At 45.5% G+C, this 21829-nt stretch overlaps 2 protein-coding genes and 1 long non-coding RNA gene across 4 annotated transcripts; 2 read left to right on the top strand and 1 right to left on the bottom strand.

The window, feature by feature from the left end:
- Positions 1-274: 274 nt before the first annotated feature.
- Positions 275-3399, top strand: LOC100839116 (inositol-3-phosphate synthase 1). Its single transcript, XM_003573845.3, has 9 exons — positions 275-470; positions 594-662; positions 985-1120; positions 1297-1544; positions 1622-1848; positions 1962-2077; positions 2169-2534; positions 2659-2721; positions 2881-3399. Exons 1-9 carry the CDS (start codon positions 289-291, stop codon positions 2998-3000), a joined length of 1527 nt encoding a protein of 508 aa, XP_003573893.1. The 5' UTR covers positions 275-288; the 3' UTR covers positions 3001-3399.
- A 546-nt stretch (positions 3400-3945) lies between these two features.
- On the bottom strand, positions 3946-18602 carry LOC100846514 (probable protein phosphatase 2C 71). 2 transcript variants are annotated; one of them, XM_010236409.3, is made up of 9 exons: positions 18327-18602; positions 17699-18225; positions 15618-15679; positions 15301-15370; positions 6269-6356; positions 4986-5155; positions 4759-4902; positions 4560-4688; positions 3946-4494 (listed from the first exon to the last, which is right to left on the bottom strand). In XM_010236409.3, exons 1-9 carry the CDS (start codon positions 18505-18507, stop codon positions 4315-4317), a joined length of 1551 nt encoding a protein of 516 aa, XP_010234711.1. In that variant the 5' UTR covers positions 18508-18602; the 3' UTR covers positions 3946-4314. The 2 variants fall into 2 exon arrangements, with proteins under 2 accessions (XP_010234711.1, XP_003571765.1); XM_003571717.4 differs by having other exon boundaries at positions 3946-4482; positions 18327-18598.
- On the top strand, positions 11343-14875 carry LOC104583637. The gene is made up of 2 exons (XR_002965578.1): positions 11343-13631; positions 14590-14875. It is a non-coding gene; the product is annotated as an uncharacterized LOC104583637 (long non-coding RNA).
- Positions 18603-21829: the final 3227 nt, after the last annotated feature.

Here is a 21829-nt window from a genome sequence, read left to right as displayed (position 1 = left end):
GAGGAGACGTCCCTTCACTTGTGCGCACTGAGCGAAGGAACGAAACCCAAACGAAGGAGTAGATGAGAACAGAATCAAGGAAACGGCCAAGTCGACGCAGTAACAGATTCCAGCGAAGGGGCCGGAGGAGACGACAGCTGGTGCCTCCCCCGCTCGCCAATCCCGCTGCGGCGCGCGAGTCCACGGCTGGGCCTAAAGCAGGGCCTCTATAAAACTGGGTGCCCGACGAGCTGCCTGGCCCGTATAATCGGATCCATCCATCTCCATTCTCTCTGTTGAACCAAGAAGATGTTCGTGGAGGGGTTCAAGGTGGAGAGCCCGCATGTGCGGTACGGCGCCGGCGAGATCGAGTCCGAGTACCGCTACGACACCACGGAGGTCGCGCCGTCGCCCGAGGGGACGGGCTGGGTGGTGCGCCCCAAGTCAGTCACCTACAACTTCAAGACCAGCACCGCCGTCCCCAAGCTCGGGTAACACAACCAACTCCATCCATGGCACCATCGGCCTCTTGATTGATTCTTCTGAGTATGATTAGTCTCTGGCTTCTTTCGATCTTTGAGAAAGTTGCATTTCCGGTGCATGCATTTGCACAGGGTGATGCTTGTTGGATGGGGCGGCAACAACGGCACCACTCTCACAGCCGGGGTCATCGCCAACAGATTGTAAGTTAATTCCTAACACTAGCCGGTTTACCGGTGTAGAGTATATCCAATAAGCATTACTTGATTCAATCTCTTCTATCATGCCTGGATGCATGCATGCATGCATGCATGCATGCATGAACCACTGCTCACAGTTCAAACTTCAGATCTGTGATGTTTGATGGGGATCGAATCCGATCCAACATGCATGTCATCCGGTGCATCCTTGCATGATCAAATAACTGGAAAATGGTCTAATGTCTTTGCGTAATTGTATGTATTTCTCATCAATCCAATGGAGGGAGTAATATTGTTTATTTTGTTTTGTGGATTTTTTTTCCAGGGCCATTTCATGGGCGACCAAGGAGAAGGTGCAGAAGGCCAACTATTTCGGCTCTCTAACCCAGGCTTCAGCCATCAGAGTTGGCAGCTACAATGGAGAGGAGATCTACGCACCTTTCAAGAGCCTTGTACCCATGGTGAACAATCTTCTTAAACAAACTTCCTCCATTATATATCGTAGTAGCACCTACTCCCTACGTTCATAAATACTTGTCATGGTTTTAGTGCAAATTTGCACTAAAACAATATATAATGGAGAGAGTAGTAACGAAGCATGGATCTTTTTGCTCAACGATTTCAATTGATTCTCCAGGTGAATCCGAACGACATTGTGTTTGGTGGATGGGACATCAGCAGCTTGAACTTGGCCGACGCCATGGGTAGGGCCAAGGTGTTGGACATTGACCTGCAGAAACAGTTGAGGGTCTACATGGAGTCCATGGTGCCCCTCCCCGGCATCTACAACCCGGACTTCATCGCCGCCAACCAGGGCTCTCGCGCTAACAATGTCATCAAAGGCACCAAGAAGGAGCAGGTTGAGCAGATCATCAAGGATATCAGGTTCAATTAGATTACCAAATTCAGAAATTTTTTGTTTCTTGCGTGAAGCATAATTGGTTTGGAAACCAAACAAACAGGGAGTTCAAGGAGAAGAACAAGGTGGACAAAGTGGTCGTGCTGTGGACGGCCAACACCGAGCGGTATAGTGACGTCGTCGTCGGGCTCAACGACACCATGGACAACCTCTTGGCTTCTCTGGACAAGAACATGGCCGAGATCTCACCGTCATCGATGTACGCAATAGCCTGCGTCACAGAGGGGATACCATTCATCAATGGGAGCCCCCAGAATACCTTCGTTCCGGGTGCGTGCTTAGCTAGCTAGTAGTTACTCTACGGAACAAAAAAATGTGTGTGGCATTCCATTTCAGGACTTGATCAATTGATGCTTGGGATCGATCGATCTGTCTTGGCTCAGGGTTGATTGAGCTCGCCATCAAGAAGAACTCGTTGATTGGTGGTGATGACTTCAAGAGTGGGCAAACCAAGATGAAGTCTGTCCTGGTTGACTTCCTTGTCGGTGCTGGAATCAAGGTATATCATAGAACCGTTAGTCATTTGAATCCTTAATTGTTTGCACAACTTGAAATGGTAGTAATTGGTTTTGTGTTTGTTGTTGTTGCAGCCCACCTCAATTGCCAGCTACAACCATCTGGGCAACAACGATGGCATGAACCTCTCGGCTCCACAGGTATTCCGGTCCAAGGAGATCTCAAAGAGCGGCGTGGTGGATGACATGGTGGCCAGCAACGGCATCCTCTACAACCCCGGGGAGCACCCGGACCACGTCATTGTCATCAAGTATGTGCCGTATGTTGGCGACAGCAAGAGGGCCATGGACGAGTACACCTCCGAGATCTTCATGGGTGGGAGGAACACCATCGTGCTGCACAACACCTGCGAGGACTCACTCCTCGCCGCGCCCATCATCCTAGACCTCGTGCTCCTAGCCGAGCTCAGCACCAGGATCCAGCTCAAAGCCCAAGGCCAGGTATAATTAACTGGCATCATTCGTTGTATGGATCTGCCTTCTTCTTGCAGTATTCTTCATGTTCCAAGAAAGTTATCTTACTGATGATGCTGTTTATGTTCATCCTTTTTTGCTCACGATGCAGGAAAAGTTCCACTCATTCCACCCGGTGGCCACCATCTTGAGCTACCTCAGCAAGGCCCCTCTTGTAAGTTCATTATTTCATTTGTCACTGCAAATTCACTGTCACTTCCCTTAATGAAACACAGGTGCCTGTCTCCAAAACCTTTTTCATTATCAAATTAGAGAATGTTGCAATGAAGTGTGAAATCTTTTGGATTACAAGAAAGTTTGGTTATTGGATCAGGTTCCCCCAGGGACACCAGTGGTGAATGCACTGGCCAAGCAGAGGGCCATGCTGGAGAACATCCTGAGGGCCTGTGTTGGGCTGGCCCCTGAGAACAACATGATGCTTGAGCACAAGTGACATTGCCCAGCAAAATTCTCTCGTCACAAGGGAAAGGAGAACAAGTATCACCACATCAAGGAATAACTAGAGGCCAGTGGAAGGAGAGATCAGGTCAAACATGGTGTCAAGTCACTTGGACCCTCTTGGGGCTTTAAGTTCATTAGTTAGTTTGCCCTCCGCTCCCTGTGTTTTCACAGCTGTTTAGGAAATTTTTGGTGATGGGACTGGTCATGTATGATAGGGTCGAAGGAATTAGTCATCGTCTTTAGTTACATTTGCTTATTATGGAGCTGGTAGAAGTGGTCAGCCTAATATTTGGAACTTTTAATCAAAGAACGGCTTGCTCCTTGTTTGGATCATGCTTTGCCCTATCCTTTTCACTGCTCGGCGAGAACTCCTTTTTCTGGCTTCAGGGCAGTATTTTTCTAGTATAATTTTTCAATAGCCCTCATGAACTTTGTAAAGGATAAGGAAGAGACTACTTTCCACCTATGCAGCAGAGAATATGCAACAGGAGCATGAAGTTCACATGTAAATTTTCAATCAATATATCACCGCAATCTGATGCAGTCACGAAAAACCAAATGACCGGTACTGTTACCAGAGACAACTTTGATTTCACAATTTTCTAATCAATGTGATATGTGAATGCAAGTACTCCCTCTATTTTAGTTCAAATTTGAACTAAAACCACGACAAAAATTTAGTGACGGAGGGAATTGTCTCTATGTATGGTTGTCTTTCAACTTTTTTCCTTCAAAGCAGGTTACCCCCTTCCCATTACTTCCATAACAGACAGCAAGAGGATACAGGGAAAAAAGAAAGTAAGTTCGAGCAGTAGTATTTAGTCCACTGATTTATGAGTTATGACCGTTTGGGTGAACGACCTATGGGGCGGAAACCTATTACCACTGAATATAAAGTTCAATTACTATTCTAACAGGCAACCAACGACGACAATTCAAAAGGTCCGACACAGCCCAGCTTACAGAATATACAGAGTTTTTTAGCCATCAGAATGGAAGTGGACAGTAGAAACAGGCATGAATCAAGCTCATGATCGATCAGAGCACAACATTGCACAATAGTTCTACAGCCCAAATTTGCGCATTATGCTAGCACAAACAGAAATTAGATTACTTATCTAGGCTACTTGCACCTTGCTCATCATGGTAGGTGCATGTATCATGTACCTAAATTTTTGGGGAAGCACCATGCACACTAGCGCACTTCTAGTTGGGCAATATACTGAACTACGGATGAACGGCTTCCTATCAGTGCAGCTTCAACCTAATTAGGCTAACATCTCTCCAACAGTTGGCATTGTATCATTCAGATTTCAGATTTTCGGACGATAGACACAACAACAGCTGTGTCATCCAATTTCCCGCCACTGAAACCCAGGTAACCCGCTGCAAGGGCAGCATCTGAAAATGGGCTTCTCCCTGCTCCGGACCTTCCCACTTCATGCGCTCTAGCAGCGAGGTGCTCAGCCATCTCCTGCAAGCAAGACTGTCATGTCATGATTGATCAGACTGACACTGCACATATTATTTACAAGGCAAGTTGATTCTAACCGTTGGTTTTAGATCTGCCTGTAAAGTTTTCAAGATTATGGCTGCCACTTCTTGCTCATAGACATTGTCAAAAAGGCCATCAGTTGCTGTTACAATGACATCACCTTCCTCTAAATCAATAGTATAGTTCTGTAAACAGGAGTAGAAATTAGAGTGTTCATTGCAGGACTAACACTACATAGCTGGTAATCATTTCCACCTGTACAAGCGTTATGGGATCAACCCCTTTCTCAATTTGAAGTGGGAAATTGAAACCATAAACCATTGGTTTTGATTTTCTGAACACTTCTCCATTTCTTATCACCAGAAACCCAGAGTCTCCAATATTTGATGCATGAAGAAACTGTAGCATTGTTAGGTTCAAATCAATGAGTATGGCACGATGATAAATAAGAGGATGAGTTAGTCTTTATACAAAGAACAGACCTGGCCATCAAAGTGAGCAACCAAGACAGTGGAAGAGCCGGGAGACCTTGCTTCATCTGCAGCCTTGGAGAGAACTTGTTCAGGTTTAAGCTCTGCGTCTCCTTCATTTTCCGCAATGAACTTTTTGCAACCATCCATTAGTTCACTCGCATAAAGCCCTGCATTGACACCTGGGCGCAAAAATGACCAAAACATTTAGCACTGTGGTATTCCCAATATACATGATGCGCTCAACTGTGGTATTCTAACTTTCTGCTTCAACTTGCCAATCTACGTGCGCATCCACATATGTCTGAGGTATATATACTAGATTTCGATCACTCACATCTTATGAATTAATTATTACATGAAAAATTAATAAGAGGCAGGGGTACGTAAAGTTTGATACCATTTAAGTCTATAGTAGGTGCATAAGTCATGTTAGTTTTTCCATGAAAAGGAAATTGAAAACAAAACAGAATTGAACCGTCACTTTTTCAGCTCAATGGTAATTGTCATCATCCCGCCTCTGGTATCCCTTAATGCATGTACTTTCCTTCCAACCAGTTGAGCTTTACTACAGAATTGGATGCAAAAGATGCTTAAATTGCAGCAATACTTTAAGAACTTAAAGTGTGCACTGCAGTAATACTTTAAGAACTTTAACTCTCTTAAATCTTCCAGGGGCCAAAAAAAGGTCTAATACCTAAGTATGCAAAAGTTTTTAAAACTATAAAACAGCATCACTACCTTTTGTTGGTATATGTTACTTGATTTTCTCTCTAGTCTAATGTTTTTTTTTTACTTCCACAGAAGATAGGAACAACAACCTGCCAAGAAGTTCTTTTGCCCAAACCCCAATAGTTGTCTTCTCTAAGTAATGTTTGGTTGCAGAGCGGTTCTACTTTTCTATATTCTACTAACCAAACACCTAAAACCGCTGGTTCCAACTGGAACCAAATGATTCTTACTTTTTTGAGGAAATGAGATTGTTAGGTATATTAGAGGAATATTCCCTTTTGAGGAACCAAATGGTTCCATTCCAGCTTTCTATATTCTATGAACCAAACATAAGAACAATCTCACTTTTTGGAACCATTCCATTACATTCTCTTTCATCTAACACATGTTCTACTGACTCTGGCAGGTAATGAGTTATGAGCTGTTATCTTACAATGAACTAGCTTCTAAAAGACTAGGAATAGCACTGCCAAATGTGGAATTTGGAGTCTAGGAGTCCAGGCATGGTGCATAGAATTAAACTAGAGAATGAAAACATAAGAAAACAAAATCAAGTTATTCACCTTCAAATGACCACTGACCAACTCCATCTGCGACACCAAACCAACCATTGGGTGCAATCAAATACGCATCTTCACCACCTGTCGCTACCTGGGAAAATTATACACATATCATAGCTAAACTGTCAGTGGGATCTTGGATTGGTTCTTTATGATGGCTCAATAACTAAAATTATAATCTGGGTACCATTGATAACAAGTGTACTGCATATATTGCCATCATAACTATGTACTTTCATGCAACTTCTGTAGGTTCTGTAAATAACGGCAGAATGGCTCAAACGAACGGTTAAGTGGCGGCCAAACAAAAAGTAGAACATCTTCTGTGCGAGAGACGAAACGAACCGAGGCGCCGCTCTAGAAGACATTTGCTCATACCGCGGGGGGAAATGTGCAAAAGGACATTAAATGCTTGGTTTAGTTCTTGTCTGGCCATTATGTTAGTTAGGACACTAAGTTAGTGTGTGGGAGCCACCCTTGCCCTTAAGAGTGGAATCCCGCCAGCATCCTCATCGCGCCGCCGCCAGCATCCTCGTCGCGCCGTCGCTGCACTGCGTCGAGCCCCCGCGAAGCACCTCGCGCTGCCGCTGTACTGCGCCGGCGCCGACAGCCCTGCGAAGCAGCGAATCCACCTCCCGTGGCAGCCCCTGCACCCCTGCCGTCGTCTCCTTCACCCGCCGCCGGCTGGTTTCTCGTCGGTGCACATACCCAGTGCTGAGGCCAAGCCCGGCGGCGAGAGGCGCGTGCATAGGGAGGAGCAGCGCAAGTTCATGGTGTAGGGATTGGCCAACGGGGATCACTGGATAAGGCCGGCGACGAGAGGCAATGGCGGCCGACGGAGGCTCTCGTCGACTGAACACAAGGGAGCTTCTCCGCCAAAATTGGTTGAGGGCAAACACTAGAGGGGTCAACGAGATGCTAGAGGAGGGAGCAATTGGAAAATAATGGGGCAAGGCGCTTGCCGTGAACGGAGAGGTCGCCGAGGAGCTTCTCGCCGGACTTGAGGAAGACGCGGGCCGGCCTTGTAGTCCCACGCGTCCATCAGGGTGGCGTTGCTGGCCTGCATCTTGCCGACGTCCAGCATGGTCTCCGGCTATGTGCCCATCTGTCCCGCTCGCCCCTGATTGCAGGTGATGCTTGGCAGAGCACTATGCCGATCTGTCCCGCTGGCCCCTGATTGCAGGTGGTGCTTGGCAGAGACGACGAAGCTCGAGCTCGAGGAGGGGGGAGGTAGGTGGTGGCGGTGCTGATGTACCAAACGCTCCAATGTATTCTGACTTGATTTCTGAAGTTTCCTCTGTTGCTTGGTCGGCCATTGTTTTGACCCATCATGTGTTTGTGGTAATGCCTAATAGGAGCCTCATACTAGTTCTTACGCTGTTGCTTATGTTTGTGTAATCTGAAATTCAGTTGTTGAAAGGTAAGCTCCGTGTTTAGCTGCTCAATTCGCGGTTTCAGTTAGCTGCATAATCTGAGATTTCAGTTAGTCCAGTTTGCATCAGGAGGAAGGGTGTCTGGCCTGTTCTCTTCTGAACGGTTGTATGCTCGTGTCTGGAGATATCGTACCGCTGCTTGATTTTTCTGATGAAAATCGTTTTTAGATTCGATTTAGTCTTCTCAAGTTAAGATTAATGGCAGAGGAAGGGGCTAAGCGACGGCGTAACGAACTAGAGAGCAACAGAGCGAATGGGCGGGCCGTTGTGCTGTCCGCGCAGCCCAAGTCAGGCGAGTTTGTGGCCATGGTCGTGATCCCGGGCTCGAAAGAGGTCACGATCTGCCGCGTCCAAGCCGGCGTCACGTCCATGTGGACGCTGCTGTACCTTGAACTGAACTCGGAGCTGCACCTCGTCGGGATGGTTGTTTGGTCCAGGGTGCCTGCAAGGTGTTCGACGAAATGAGATCCGAATGCCAACTCCGGGAACTAACTCCTATAGGGTGTCTGATTCGGTTGAGGTACTCGTGCACTAGTTTGTTAGATGCATGCATGAAGTAGTTAGCTGCCTTGGTAAGAGCACATGAGGCGGCGAGATGCTTGTTTGGTCCAGGGTGCCCGCAATGTGTTCAACGAAATGAGGCGAGCCACCTGCGACCCGAATGCCAACTCCTGGAAGCTAGAAGAGCAGATGAGAGACAAAATGTGCTAGAAAACATGGGCTGAGCAGGAACGTGCTCGTGCTATGCCAATCCACATTTCTCCCCGTACGCATGAACACACCGTCCCATCGTCATGTCCGCCACCTCGGCGGCCGCCGGCAGGACAGAAGCTAGCGTGGTCGAGTCAGGCCACGTCAATCCTTCCCCTGCCATCCCCACGAACGCCTCCAGGGCCTCCGAACTGGACAGCCCAGTAACCAGCCTATTCCAAAGGACGGTGTCTGGCAACGGAATTGCATCGAACACCTTGCGTGCAGTAAACTCTGCATTTTGCAGATTTAGCCAAATTCGACTAATTTATGCAAATTTGACAGGATTCCAATCTTTGATTCAGCCATAGATTTTTATACTCTTTTGAGAACAAAACCTTCATCGACGCTGAATTTTAGATTTTCTGGACGTCACTTACTATATTTCGTACATAACTTAATTTTTTTTTCTAATTTCGGTTATAAATTGAAAAATCAACTTTATGTGTCAAAAATTGTGAACAAACGCTGAGATAATGTTACATTTGACTCACTGAAGTGTAATAAACATGATTTCAATCGGTTTTGGTGAAATTTGTGTGTTATACCTTTGAAATTCAATGTGTGTTTGGGCCATTTTGAAAAAATGATAATAATATGAAATTTAAGTCAAAAAAATCTGAATTTTGGCATGGGTTCATACTTTGTCATGAATACTTACCGTAGAAAAATTCAGAAGATTATATAAACGTTACATAACAGTTCGTGTGTAAAAACTACCACATATGTCTGAGGTGTTTTAGAAACTTGTAATGAGATGTTGGGGAAACGAACATTTTTTGAAAATTCCATCATGCACCTTTATCAAAATCGATTGAAATTTGGTACACACATCACTAAATTTGAGGAAAAAATAAATTTGAGGAAAAAATAATTTGTTTTGCTATTTTTTGAATTTTTAAAACATTTAAAATTGATTTTTTGATCAAGTAATTGCACAATATCTTGGTTTTGGAATCAGTAAAGACTATTTCAAGCATGGATAAGATTAAGTATGTCATATGAAGCAGAAAACATTTATAGCTTGTTTTCAGATTTGAAAGTTTTCGGTACTTTAAACCCGGTCAAACTTCGGCCAAATCTGGTCAAACCAAATTCGACTTTCTCAAAATAATATGAAATTTGGTCAGCGTGCGTAACTTCACATTCTGAATCATTTGGTGCCAAAATCATTGATATGTGCTGTTCAAAAAGATACCAAATTTGGGCATCTTTCATAGCTTCAAATGATTTGAAATTTCGACTAAATGATTTGAAATTTGGAAGTCCTGCAGAACTTTCCATTCTCACTCCTTTGGTGCAATCAGAATCCAATTTGGAGGAAGTTGAAATTTGAGGCTTCCTCAAAAATGGTCCATTTGGGTGGGCTAAGACCTCAATTTTTGGCTGGTCAACAAAAGTCAACTCTTTCAAAATGAGTTCAAATTTGATTAGTGTGCCTCACTTTCAGTGTACAATCTATTTTTGTAATCATAATCAAATTTGGGTGAAGTTCAATTTCAACAAAATTCTCAGGAAATGACAAGTGCAGAATAACAGTACAGGTTCACGTTCAGGCAAAGAGCTACAGCCATCTCTGCTATATGACATGTTCAGGTTCCAGTATTATAACACATGCTCGTCGAACACCTCGGGGGCTCTGCAGCTTCAAGCTCCCGTGTTCCCAGCCCCCTTGTTAGCTAGCTGCCGTGTGAGCTCAGCTCCAAGAGAGAATCAGGGAGAGGACGCATGGAGGTGACAGGGCCCGGATTCCCGCGTCATCTTCTCCACCTCTTCTTCCTCGATGTCCGTGCGCAAGGAATTGAAGCGAAATAGACTGCAAGGAGCTGCTGCTCCTCTACAACGCAAGGAATTGGCTCATTTCGTCGAACACCTCACGGGCACCCTGCTCGTATAGGACGCACGAGGCCACACGGCTGGCTTGGCGTGGCCAGCGACCAAGGAGGAGCTCCGCGGAGCCCCAAAATCGCGATGGGTTCCCCCTCGGCGTAGCTCCTGGACAGCATCTGCACAGCCGTGAATTGTTGTCAGGTGCACGAACTTCTGTGGCTCGCCGGCGGCGGCCAGGGCGCGTTCAGCGTGGCTAGAACGGTACGGAGCACTGAATCACGAGCGGAAAGAAGCCACGGATAGAGGAGCTCACCCTGAAGCTGTTAGAGGAAAGCACGAGCTTTCCATGGACAATACGCCGGAATTTCGCCGGAGAAGCGCCGGCGGCCGAAGTCTAAGAAACCAAACACCTTCTTGTTGTATTCGTTCCCGTGGAAATTACTCGCTTCCGGACGTAGAGGTGGACGTTGCGCATCTCATGACACAGTCGGTTTGTCCTGGTTCGAAAGGAGCTGATTGCTCCGCGGCAAGGCGGCGATGGCACATGGCGCTCGCGGCGGGAGAGAAGAAAAAAGACAGGAGGCAGGGGAGCTGGCTAGGGGCGGGCCATGACGCGTTCAAAGAGGACGGAGAGAGGAAAGGAGAGGCCGAGAGGGCAAAGCAGGGCTAGGCGTGTGCACGGAGGCAGCGAGAGGCGTCCGTGGTAGAGCGCGTGCACAGGATGAGCAGCGCGTGGCGGTGCAGCGGACAGAGGAGGAAGAAGACGCCCAGCGGACAGTGGCGGGCTGACTGGGGAGCCGGACGCGCATGCGCGAGGAGGCAACGAGGGCGCATGCGCGGGAGGAGCAGCGTCGGGCAGCCGGCCGGAGGAGGAAGGCAGCCGGCCAGATCAGGAAGAAGATGGCGGACGTGGCTAGTTAGTGGGACCCACTATGGTCTGGTTCCTCCTTAACCAAAAGAGCACGTGACAAAAACCGACGTGGCAAGTTGTGGGACCCACCGTTGTCTTCGGCCTCTTAACTGTAACAACACATGTTTCAATCTATCCTGTTGACAGTTTTGGCATTTTGCGTTCAGCCCCCTGGGGTTCAGTTTCTACGCCTTGACTCGTACAGTTCATAACGTCACTTGACCAGTAGAACAGTCCACTTCGTGTTTGCCACAACATGCAGAGTCGGAATGAGTGATTGGCCCGTAAATAACTTCCTGTTTGAACTATAAAGTGACTTACTTACTTCAGCCATAATGTTGTCAAAGGGCAGATTTATCAAAAAAAAAAACAATGCTTCCATTATATTACATTACAGTTTTTCTATGTGCTATTATAGAACTTACTGGTCGAATCTTTGGCATCATGAAGACTAAAAAACAACGCCAAATCTAATTTCTGCCTGCGCACTTTCTTGTCTTGCGCAGTGCGCGCTGCTCTTCGCCGTCCGATTCAACGCGTGGCTCACAGAGTCACAACGGGTCTCCACCTTATCCACTCAGCGGCCACGCACAGCGCCACACCACTCTCACCCCCGACTCTTCCTCTCACACACAGGCACGCAGCGGCCGGCGCCTGCGCCTCCGCCTCGCCTCTTGCCGGCTGCCGCTGCTCTCCTCGGCCCCTCTTGCCGCTGCTGCCTGCTGCAAATTCGGCAAGCCCCCTCCAGCACCCGCCACCGTGCCGCCGCGCCACGGAGGAAGACAGCTGCGGGCCGCGCCACCACACGAAGAATAGGGCAGCGGCCACGCCGCCGTGAAGGAGAAGGAGGGCGGCGCTCTACCGCGGGGAGGAGAGCTAGGCCACCACACCGTCGCCGAGCCACGGAGGAGAGGCTACTGCGGCCCCGCGCAAGAGGAGAATACGGGCACGCCGCTGTGGAGAGGCCAGCCGTGCCGCCGTGCAGGAGGAGGGCGGCACTCCACCATGGGGGAGGCTGTGGAGTAGAAGATAGGGAGAAGCCCTGCGCTGCTTGCGGTGCGGCGGTATAAGCGGTCGAAGTTGCCTCGGCTCCCGTGGACGTCCGACCTCCACATGACCTTCATCCATGCTGTCGAGAGGCTTGGTGGACAAGAGAGTAAGTGTACCTTGTGCTTGATTTATACTGGTACTGAGTTGCCATCATTTCTTGCGATCGATTACGGCACTCTGAAATCTCATGATTTGCTTGCAACGTCTAGCTTTTTAATTTCCCTTTGATTGATGTGATAACATAGGAGCGACCCCTAAGCTAGTGCTTCAGTCTTCAGATGATGAATGTTAGGGGGCTCAGCATTACTCATGTGAAAAGCCATTTGCAGGTAAAAGATACTAGAATTACAATTAGTTGGCCTCACAATACTAGATTACTGGTACTTTCTCAATTTCACTCCCATCGATTCACAGGGTAATGAACTAATTAGTTTGGCTTGCTTGTGATCAGAGAATTCACAGGGTACTTTCTCAAAAGACAACTTTCCCCTCTGCTATGCTTGTGTTAGTAACCATGGTGTTAGTTTGGCTTGCATAAGCAAGATTTTTTTTTCTGGACAACTTTTGCTGCAATTCATTGCGTATTTTGGTGGAATTTTCTAACTAGGGTAGCAATGTGAACTGAACACCTCAATTATCTCAAGCTGATGGGACTCATGTTTTGCACTGTATTTTGATTATATTAGGATGCAACTGCAGAAAGTATATCCCATTCTGCTTAAATTTTGATGAAATGATTTTGGCATGCTTGAGCAAACAAGATTGAAATGCAAGTAATTTATTTTACGCTCAGATTAAGTGAATCACTTGGGTATTTCTATTTGTTGAAATGGATGTAGTTTCTGTAACTGTTTTAAGTCTTTTTGGTAGCATTGGATGCCTGGATGTAGTCATTGACTGCTTTAGATGTCCTCATCTCTTTCTCCCCTCCTTATCTCTTTCACTTGTTTCTCTTCCTCTCGTGAGGGCCTCTATGTGAGTCGCCGCCACCACCACCCTCCTCTGCGGGAGCTGCCGCTGCACACCGCCTTCCTTCCCCCCGCCCTTCATCCCGTGAGGGCCTCCGCACCAGGCCGCCGCTGCCACCTCCCTCCTCCGCGTGAGCCGCTGTCAGGGTCACCTCCCTCCGCAAACCAATGCCGCCTCCCTCTTCCGCTTGTGCAGCGGCCGCCTCCTTCCTTGCTGTTGCATCGCCGGCGATGGCAGGAAGGTTGCACAGGCTCCGGGGCAGGAGGGAAGAAGGGGGTAGGCGGTGCCGGCATCCGGACCTGGTGTTGTTGTTCAAGTGGGGGTGATGTGTGGTGACGAGGTGGAGGTGCAGTTGGTGCTGGTTGGCCAGGATGGGGTGGTTGTGTTTACCCTTGTATGTGTTGATCACCACAGCGGCATCCTGGTACGACCTTTCCACCACCTTCTTCACCGGGCACTAATACGTCGAGCACCGGCAGTAGCTCATATATGATGCATCCATTTCCATCAGTCCATTGCAAAAGAATTGGATCCCATTTCTTGTTGGATGTTTTCATTTTTAAATATTACATCTAAGTGAGTCAGATGCAAATTCGAGGTTAAGAGTTACTTTACGATTCTGCTGGATGTAATTTCAATATATGTAGTTACTTTCATGGGTTCAGTAGATGTAGTTTTAATGTTAAGAATTACTTTCCTGATTTTTTTAGATGTAATTGTGATGTTAAAAGTTACATCTACTTTGAACTTGGACAAAGTAAATTTTAGTAGATGTGTGGAGTTCCTTTTCAAGCTACCTGGATTAGTTGTATTTTCCTTTTGTATGTCATTCATTGGATGTAGTTTTGTAGTCAATAGAGGTAATTATGTGCGCACACGATGTAGTTCTCTTACTCAGATGTAACTTTTTTTAGTTACTCTGATTTTCTTCTTCTTTTGTACTTTAACTTTTGAAGCATGGCTAGTGGTATTGAACTACCATGCTCTCCTTGTGGTTATAAGTGAGCTGCCTGAAGTTTAACATGCATTTTCTTGCTCCTTGCTTATTATATGTATGCTTTTCGGTGGATGTAGTTCTTATAATTGTTAGAAGTAACTTTTTGGTTAACTTCAAGTTTGGGTCATGTCCAGTTATTATTAGCCTCTTCAAGTGTAAAAAAGTACCAAGCACAACAACTAAGATTTTTGCATAAATAAAGGCAGATCGTATTGTCCTGTTGTTTAAGTCTTTCAATTTCTCTTAATTGAAACAATCAGATTCTGGATTTTACATCCAGATACTCTAGGTTGTGTTCTAGAATTATCGTATTTCAGTTTTGTTACTTTCACTGCAAACCTTATATCTCATGTTACTAATTTTGAGGACCTGTTTTGTCCGCCAGGTTTCAGGCCAGGTGGGTGTACAAAGCTGGATGGGTAGCGGAGCTATGCAGAGTTTTGAAAAAAAAATTATGGATGTAGGAGGCGCATGGAATTTAGTTCTACATAATACATCAAGTAGTTAATTACATGCTCGTTTAGTTCTGAGATTTACACCAATTAGTTAATTAGCTCCAGCAATTTGTGCTCTTATGCTGACGTGTATATGTGAAATAAAAATCCAGTTGTAGTAACTTCTTGATGTGTACGTGTTTATCTTTTCTATTGGAGTAAATTTTGTCGCTGCTAGAGATGCCATGAGGCCGGTTTAAAAAAAAAGAAAGAGACCACGGTGAGGCACCAGAGGAAGAAAAGCAAGGCATGAAGCCACGAACGAGTAGTACCTGTACGTACGGCAAAACGACAAAAAAACCAAGCCGCCTGGGAGCAGTTTCGGGAAAGCAGAGGGCTGCATTGAGTTTCCTAATGCGGGTCGGTCAGGATGTTAGAAGCGCGCACCGCGCAGAGCTAAAGGGTGCGCGCGCACCGCGTAGCCCTCCCCAAAAAACAATCATTATTATGATGAGTACAGGTGAGCAGAGTGTGGAAACATTCAATAGTCACTTACTTCAGCAGTTGACATATTTAATAAGTGAAAATGATTCTGCCATTTGGTCAAGACATTAATGATATATGTCCTAAAAGAGAAAATGGAGATGCAGGACAGTTATTACCTTAGAAGGATGAGGCAGCATTGCAGCACCTGATGTCAACACAAGCGCTGATGTGGCTAATGGAACCATCCTTTTTATGAATATTGAAAATGACAACATATTTTGAAGTTTGGTTAAAAGTACAAGGACAAGAAAAGCCACAAGAGTTTGGGATACAGAGAGGCATAACTATATGAAAACAAAATAGTATAAGCCATATCCAGCTTTAAAAGGAACTGAAGCACGGAATAATTTATATGTGAAAATATGATTACTGACCACCTATGATGTGACCAAATGAAATACTTGAAATAAAAGGGAGGCAAAGAAAGTCATACCGATCAGAACTCTTAAATTCTGAAGTGTCATTTTCCAAATCTACCTTGTTGCTAACTTCATCCTATAGGGGGAAAAGGAGGAAATGTTATGCCGCTAACTTCCAGCCGAATACCCCAAAGATTTATTTTATAATATCTATTTATTTACTGCATTACAAGGCATATGTAGTTGTGGATTGTAACAACATATGATCATACTAGATGAGGATAGAGCAAATAAAATCTCATCAAAGCAACACATGATATCAAACACGGTCCAATTCATAATATCAACAGCTGGGGAAAGCGATGCTGGGATGGTATAACAAACCGAGTCTCACAAAAACAAAAGCAAAAAGGTTATGGTGCGTGATCTCTGGATTCTGGGAATAGAAAACCAAGAGCATTAAAAAAATGCTGCAAGTTTGCGTTCATAAGCTTTGCAACCTTGCTGATGCCTTGAGAATGAAATATCTTAACCATTTTAAAAATAGAGGGTTTTCACGGTACCTTTTGCTACCCACGTAGGCGTGCGTAGTACAAATCTAATCACACCGTTGAGTTTCAAGGGCACCGAAGACCTTTTATGTTCAAATGATTTTTGAAGGGTAATTTCAGCCATGGGTGGATTGAATTCAGGCCCAATCATGAATATGGTCTGCTCGGCCTTCTGCATCAGCCTCCGCAGCGACGACGCCCTCGTTCACCCACATCGCTGTTCTCACGCTTGGCTCTGCCCTAGCTGCTGCGCTCGTCCTCCCTGCACTCTACTCCACCTCCATCCTTGCTGTATTTTTTCAGGTAAATCCCTAGACCGCCTGAATTCCCACACCAAATCGATACTACGGCAAGTAAATTGAGTCATACACTAGCACGCAAGTCAGATGAATGTCAGGTACAAAGGTGTGACAGCTAAGCAATTTACATAGGCTTGTCAGGATAGGCTCAGATTGATATATCTACTCTCCTGCCTCCGAGAACATGAAACTGCGAATCACAATCAGTTCATAATCAACTTGTATTTTCAGTTGTCTCTGTTCATGTTTATGTCTATGTTAGTAGTTACCATCTTACCATTTTAATTTCTGCAGCACAGCCCATCTTGATGCCAGTACTCAAAGTGACTGAATGGTGATGGTAGCACCGTAGCAGCATGCACCATCAACAACTTTCAAGTACTCCCTCCGATTCTTTTTTAAGGCGTATTAATTGTAAGGCTAAACAATAGGATAAACAACTTTCAAGTACCAGAAATTTCACACATGGATAAACAATAGGGACTCGAATTCCAGCCTGGAGTACAATGACTGCTGCTGGCTGTAAGGGATTTTGGTCTGGAGCAGAAAGGAGAATAGCGTTTGGTGAAAGAGAGCGGAGTCACACAGAGAGATAAATTGACGGAGCTCCATGGCGGACTGTGGGGCTGTTTGGTTTGAGCCCAGAAATGACTTGCCAAAAATTTGGTTGAAGATTTGTATGCACAACAGCGGCATCGCCGACCGGCCGTAGTCATTCTGTCTGACCAGAAAAAGGGCTATATTGGGACACATGGGAGCCGGACTCCCTCCTTTTTTTTCCTTCCTAAATAAACTACCATACCTTCAAAGTGCGGGATTTGTTACAAGTTGTCTTCCAATCTTCACTACTCTTGTTTATTACTCAGCTTTTTGCCAGCACTATAGATTAATGCAGATCCTTCTATACACAAAAGTGAACGGGCTTATAACGAACTGAGGGTACTACTATAAAAGTTATCCAAAAATTAACAATCTTTTCTTATCATCCTTGAGAAAAAAAATGAATTAACTGAACTCCAAAACTACAGATGAGTTAATTAACCATGTTACATATTTACTCTCTTCTATATAGAAAGTACTCCCTCCGTCCCATAATTCTTGTCGTCGCTTTGGTACAAATTTAAACTAGAACAACAACAAGAATTACGGGACCGAGGCAGTAGTGCTTTTTACTGCAGACAAATTTCGTGGAGGCATCAGGAAAGACTCGATTACTGGAACAGAGAAAAAGACACCGGTGCATCCGCATCGAACAGAGAAAAGCCCATAAAAGAGTAACTGAGCAGGCCAGCACAGGAACCATACCGCTGTCGGAATGGGGATTCCGAACTCCGTGGCCTCTTGCTCGTCGCCGCTGGAAGCACTAGACTCCTCCGTGTCGTTGGTGTCGAAATCCTGCGTGATGGAGACTTCCGACGAAGCCTCCGCATCCGCGTCCTCGACGCCCACAAAACCGGCCGGCCCCGTTACACCCGCCTCCACACTCTCACTCTCCTCCACAGCAACACGCGCCAGCACGCCAATCTCAACTCCATGGCCGTCATTACCGAGCTCGGTTTCGACCCCAGCATCCCCGATACTCGAACTGGCGACCTGCTCAGGGGCCTCCTGGCATGTGATTTTCCCCATGGCATCCAATGAGGCCAGCGAAACCTCAGCCGCCAAATTTGCCGGGTTAGGTTCGTTGACCTGCGCCGTGGCCAAGACCAGCTCAGGCGGTGGCGAGCCCGAGGCGTCGGCACTCCCAGGGTCGAGACCGGCCGCTTCCGCCTCTGGGTCTTCCACAGGAGGGTGCGCCGCAAAGTGGAAGACGATGCTTCCGTCCGCCCGCTCTGCGGCCACGGCAGCAAAGGCACAAAATCAGCTGGGGAAGGGGACGGAGATGAAGGGGACGGCGTGGAAAGCGAGCACGTGAGAACTCGCTATTACTTACCTGTTGTTGAGTGGAACTCGGGGACGGCGCGGCGTGGTGATGCGACGGCTGCGGCGGCCTGGGAGCGGAACGGGCTCCGCCGGGCGGGCATGGGCAACGGCGGCGGCGGTGGTGGGGGTTTCGCGGAGAGCTTGCCGGGGCGCAGGTCTAGCAAGCTCCCAGTCAGCGGCAGCTCCGCCATGTGTTGCTTCGCCTTCTGAGAGAGAGAGAGAGAGAGAGAGAGCGAGCGTGAGGCGGAGATGCGAGGGCTCAAAGTTCCGAGATGAGCTTTTGATTTCCTTGAATACTCTGCGCAACGATTTAGAATTGGAGGGAATATTTCTCAGCGAAACCAACAAACTTAACTCAATTCCGCCGGAAGAAACTTAACTCAGTTATTTAAATTCATCTCAATTAGATAAAAGAGGTTCGAAAAAGGTAAAAGGGTCTGTCTAGCTAGCATGAGTCTGGTTTTTTGTTTGAAAACCGGCACCTGTTTTTTCAGGAAAAAACAGACGCTGGTTTTGTTTCTAAAAGCATGCAAATATTTGTGAGCTATAAACCTTGAACCTAATGGCCAGATACAAAAGACAGTTTCTGTGTTTTCCCTCCAGCCTATTGCTACAGGAAGCAAAACTACCCCCACATATTTCCCCCAAAAATACACATTCAAAATGTGCAAAACTAATCCCCGCCAGCAAATGATTATGTGCAGGTTATGAAAACAAAGACCCGCGACAACTAGCTGAGAACGAATTGCACAAGCATTGTATATATGTTGCAAATCGGAACACCGGAACAACAAAATGCTTTTAGGAAAGGTTTAGCCAAAGGCATTGCATACAGTACATGATAAAATACATAAGTTAACCATAGGTGGTAAGTTATATCCTATAGATAATAAGTTATATCTCTCTGGTTTCATCGTACTTAAGACTATATGACTACCAAATTTGGTTATGGAAGAGAAGACAGAAAAAGCAGAAACTGAAATCCTAGAATTGAGACCTGGTAGAACCCATCAATTGCAATTTAGAACTTTCTAAATTGTACTACAACTCCAGCACTTCAGAAATGCAATTGCAAAAGTTGGGTACGCTAAAAAGGGATCTGGCCAACACCTCTGGTTTCAAACAGAATTTGAATATTGTCAATGATCAAGTCAATCTCTGAATAATGTTCAGATGAAGACCCATCCTGCATCCTGCACTAAAATAAAACCAATATGCAAGATTGTCAAAAGGTATACAATCGAATCATTTCATAAAAGCAGTCCATACAATTAGATTCAGAATCAACCATACAGCAGAAGGAGCTTGGGCATGACTAACTTACTGCTACAAATAGCAGCCCATCAGAATCAACACATACAGGAAATGAAGCGCTCAAATCAGCCAAAAAAAAACAACACACCACAAGGGGAAGGTAAACCTAAACGTGGCGGAGCTAATCCACTAAAAACACATAATGAACACATGTTTCTCCAGGGGTTTCGTCGGGCACAGAGGGGCCAAAGCTGAGAACTCACCAATCGATGCAAACAAAGACACAAAGGGACACACATCGCCTCTGCTGCCATCAACTCGCGGAAATCCCCTCGAATAAGAGGAACAAAAATTAGCCGCAAGTTACTGAAATAGAACATCAATATGAGAGAGGCCAAGCCAAGAGCAACTGTGAGATCGAGATAGGCAATCAGAGGGGGGTGAATGATCGCGCGGAAGCAAATTATAACTTTTCCCGAAAGTTCAAACCCTAAATTACCTTTCTGTCCGTGATAGTAAAACAGCCTTAGCTTTTGATTGGATGAACCAAAAAATATGTATGAGTATGAAAAAGAAAGGTATTGAAATTATCTAACCAAAGCAACAAGAATCGGCTCAATTGGACTTACCAATCAAAAGATATGATCAAAACAGTAACAACTGACAGAAAGTTACGAGAATTAATCTATAATCGATTTCGAAGAATAACAAGAAAGATGAAGTAATCACGATCTTTCCTTGATCTCGTGATAAACCTGCAGCAAAGTATTATGAACTCGTGATAAAACTGCATCAAAGTGTTAGAAAGATCTAGCACGAAGAATCCACGAAAATCCGAGAAGAACAGAGATGACACCGCCAACGAATCTCTTTATTTCAACGATGTCAATCGATTACAAAAGATACAACCATGCATCCAAGAATTCTTCAAGGATTGATCTAAATCCAAAGTTCTGAGTTCCCTCACGTCCTTGCAAAACCCTAAGCTAGACGCCTCTATTTATAAGAGAAAATTCGCGACCCTAAACCGAGTCTGAATCCAACACCAACTCCTCTGTGCCGGTCGCTATTCTGAAATTCGCGACCCTAAACCGAGTCTGAATCCAACATCAACTCCTCTGTGCCGGCCGCTATTCTGCCAGTGGGGCCCGCATACGACCTCGGATTGAGATGAGTCCAAAAGAAAAGTTGTTCATCTGGACGACTCGCACAACTTTCATGTGGACCACTTTTCCATCAAACTACTGTTTAATCTTTAAACAGCTCTCATCCATCCACGGCTGGACCTACAGGTCTTCATGTCAATGCCACTCCATGCCATCAACTCTTCTTGTGATGTCTTCAAAACTCGACCATCACGTATCGAATATCTCCAATACCATACATCTCCGGTATAAATAACGTACAACAAACCGATGCCCTCTCGGATCATCGCAGGCTTCCGTTCCAATGTTCCTTCGCACGAACGTCCCGCATGACCTCGATCCTCAACCTCAGCTTTTCCCAAGCTTCGTCCCTTGATCCCGTCATCGACCACGTCCTCTTGCTCCGACAATACCTGAAAGCGAACACAAAAATAACTAGTACGAGCACAAGTCCACGACTTGACTCTGGGTAAGTTTCACACAACTCAATCCATGTTTTCACATAAGAAACTAATGAATCAACACACCACTAGAAAAGTACTAAATCCAAACAAGATACATGTCATCACATAAATATCCATATTATCCAAAGTATCCACATCAATGTTTCATCTAGAACGCTTGCCAATGTTACACATCACTTGTGATTTCACAATCTCCCCCGTGATGAAACCATTTGCAACATCTCCTTAACACTAGACATTGAACATTGATTGGCATACACATTTACTTAACTCTTAGATTTTCAAGATTTTGAAAAGAAAAAGAAAAACATCAAAATGTTGGAGAAACACCAATAAACATCAAAATATGGTATGTATACGTGTTGAAATCTCTTCCCCTTTGACAATGAATTTCATCAAAACCACACAAAATAAAATGTTTCTTTAAACTAAAAGCGATTTTTTCGTTTATTTTGTCATTTTTCTTTTTTTATTGTTGTAATGAGCATTATGAAACATCATGAACATGATAATTGTGCATCCAAGTCATGTAAAAAGTAGTTGTGCTCGACATGTATATAAGTATGATGTAATCTACACATGACTAAAAATCAAGTATTGTTACGATTTATTGCAAGACATGGTCTCCCCCTGTCAACTACATCAATATT

Source organism: Brachypodium distachyon, chromosome 3 (genome assembly GCF_000005505.3).
Source record: "Brachypodium distachyon strain Bd21 chromosome 3, Brachypodium_distachyon_v3.0, whole genome shotgun sequence".
Classification (NCBI taxonomy): domain Eukaryota; kingdom Viridiplantae; phylum Streptophyta; class Magnoliopsida; order Poales; family Poaceae; genus Brachypodium; species Brachypodium distachyon.
Note: the sequence above shows the minus strand (reverse complement) of the source record. Positions and strands in the feature narration are given on the sequence as shown.

Excerpts from the sequence above, each read along its gene's own strand:
- LOC100839116 (XM_003573845.3), top strand. The coding sequence starts at position 289 with ATGTTCGTGGAGGGGTTCAAGGTGGAGAGCCCGCATGTGCGGTACGGC. Across the intron at positions 1,849-1,961 it reads CCAGAATACCTTCGTTCCGG|GGTTGATTGAGCTCGCCATC; the intron begins GTGCGTGCTTAG and ends GTCTTGGCTCAG. Across the intron at positions 2,535-2,658 it reads AGCTCAAAGCCCAAGGCCAG|GAAAAGTTCCACTCATTCCA; the intron begins GTATAATTAACT and ends CTCACGATGCAG.
- LOC100846514 (XM_010236409.3), bottom strand. The coding sequence starts at position 18,507 with ATGGCGGAGCTGCCGCTGACTGGGAGCTTGCTAGACCTGCGCCCCGGC. Across the intron at positions 15,371-15,617 it reads GAATTTAAGAGTTCTGATCG|GATGGTTCCATTAGCCACAT; the intron begins GTATGACTTTCT and ends ATTCATAAAAAG. Across the intron at positions 4,689-4,758 it reads ATCCCATAACGCTTGTACAG|AACTATACTATTGATTTAGA; the intron begins GTGGAAATGATT and ends TCCTGTTTACAG.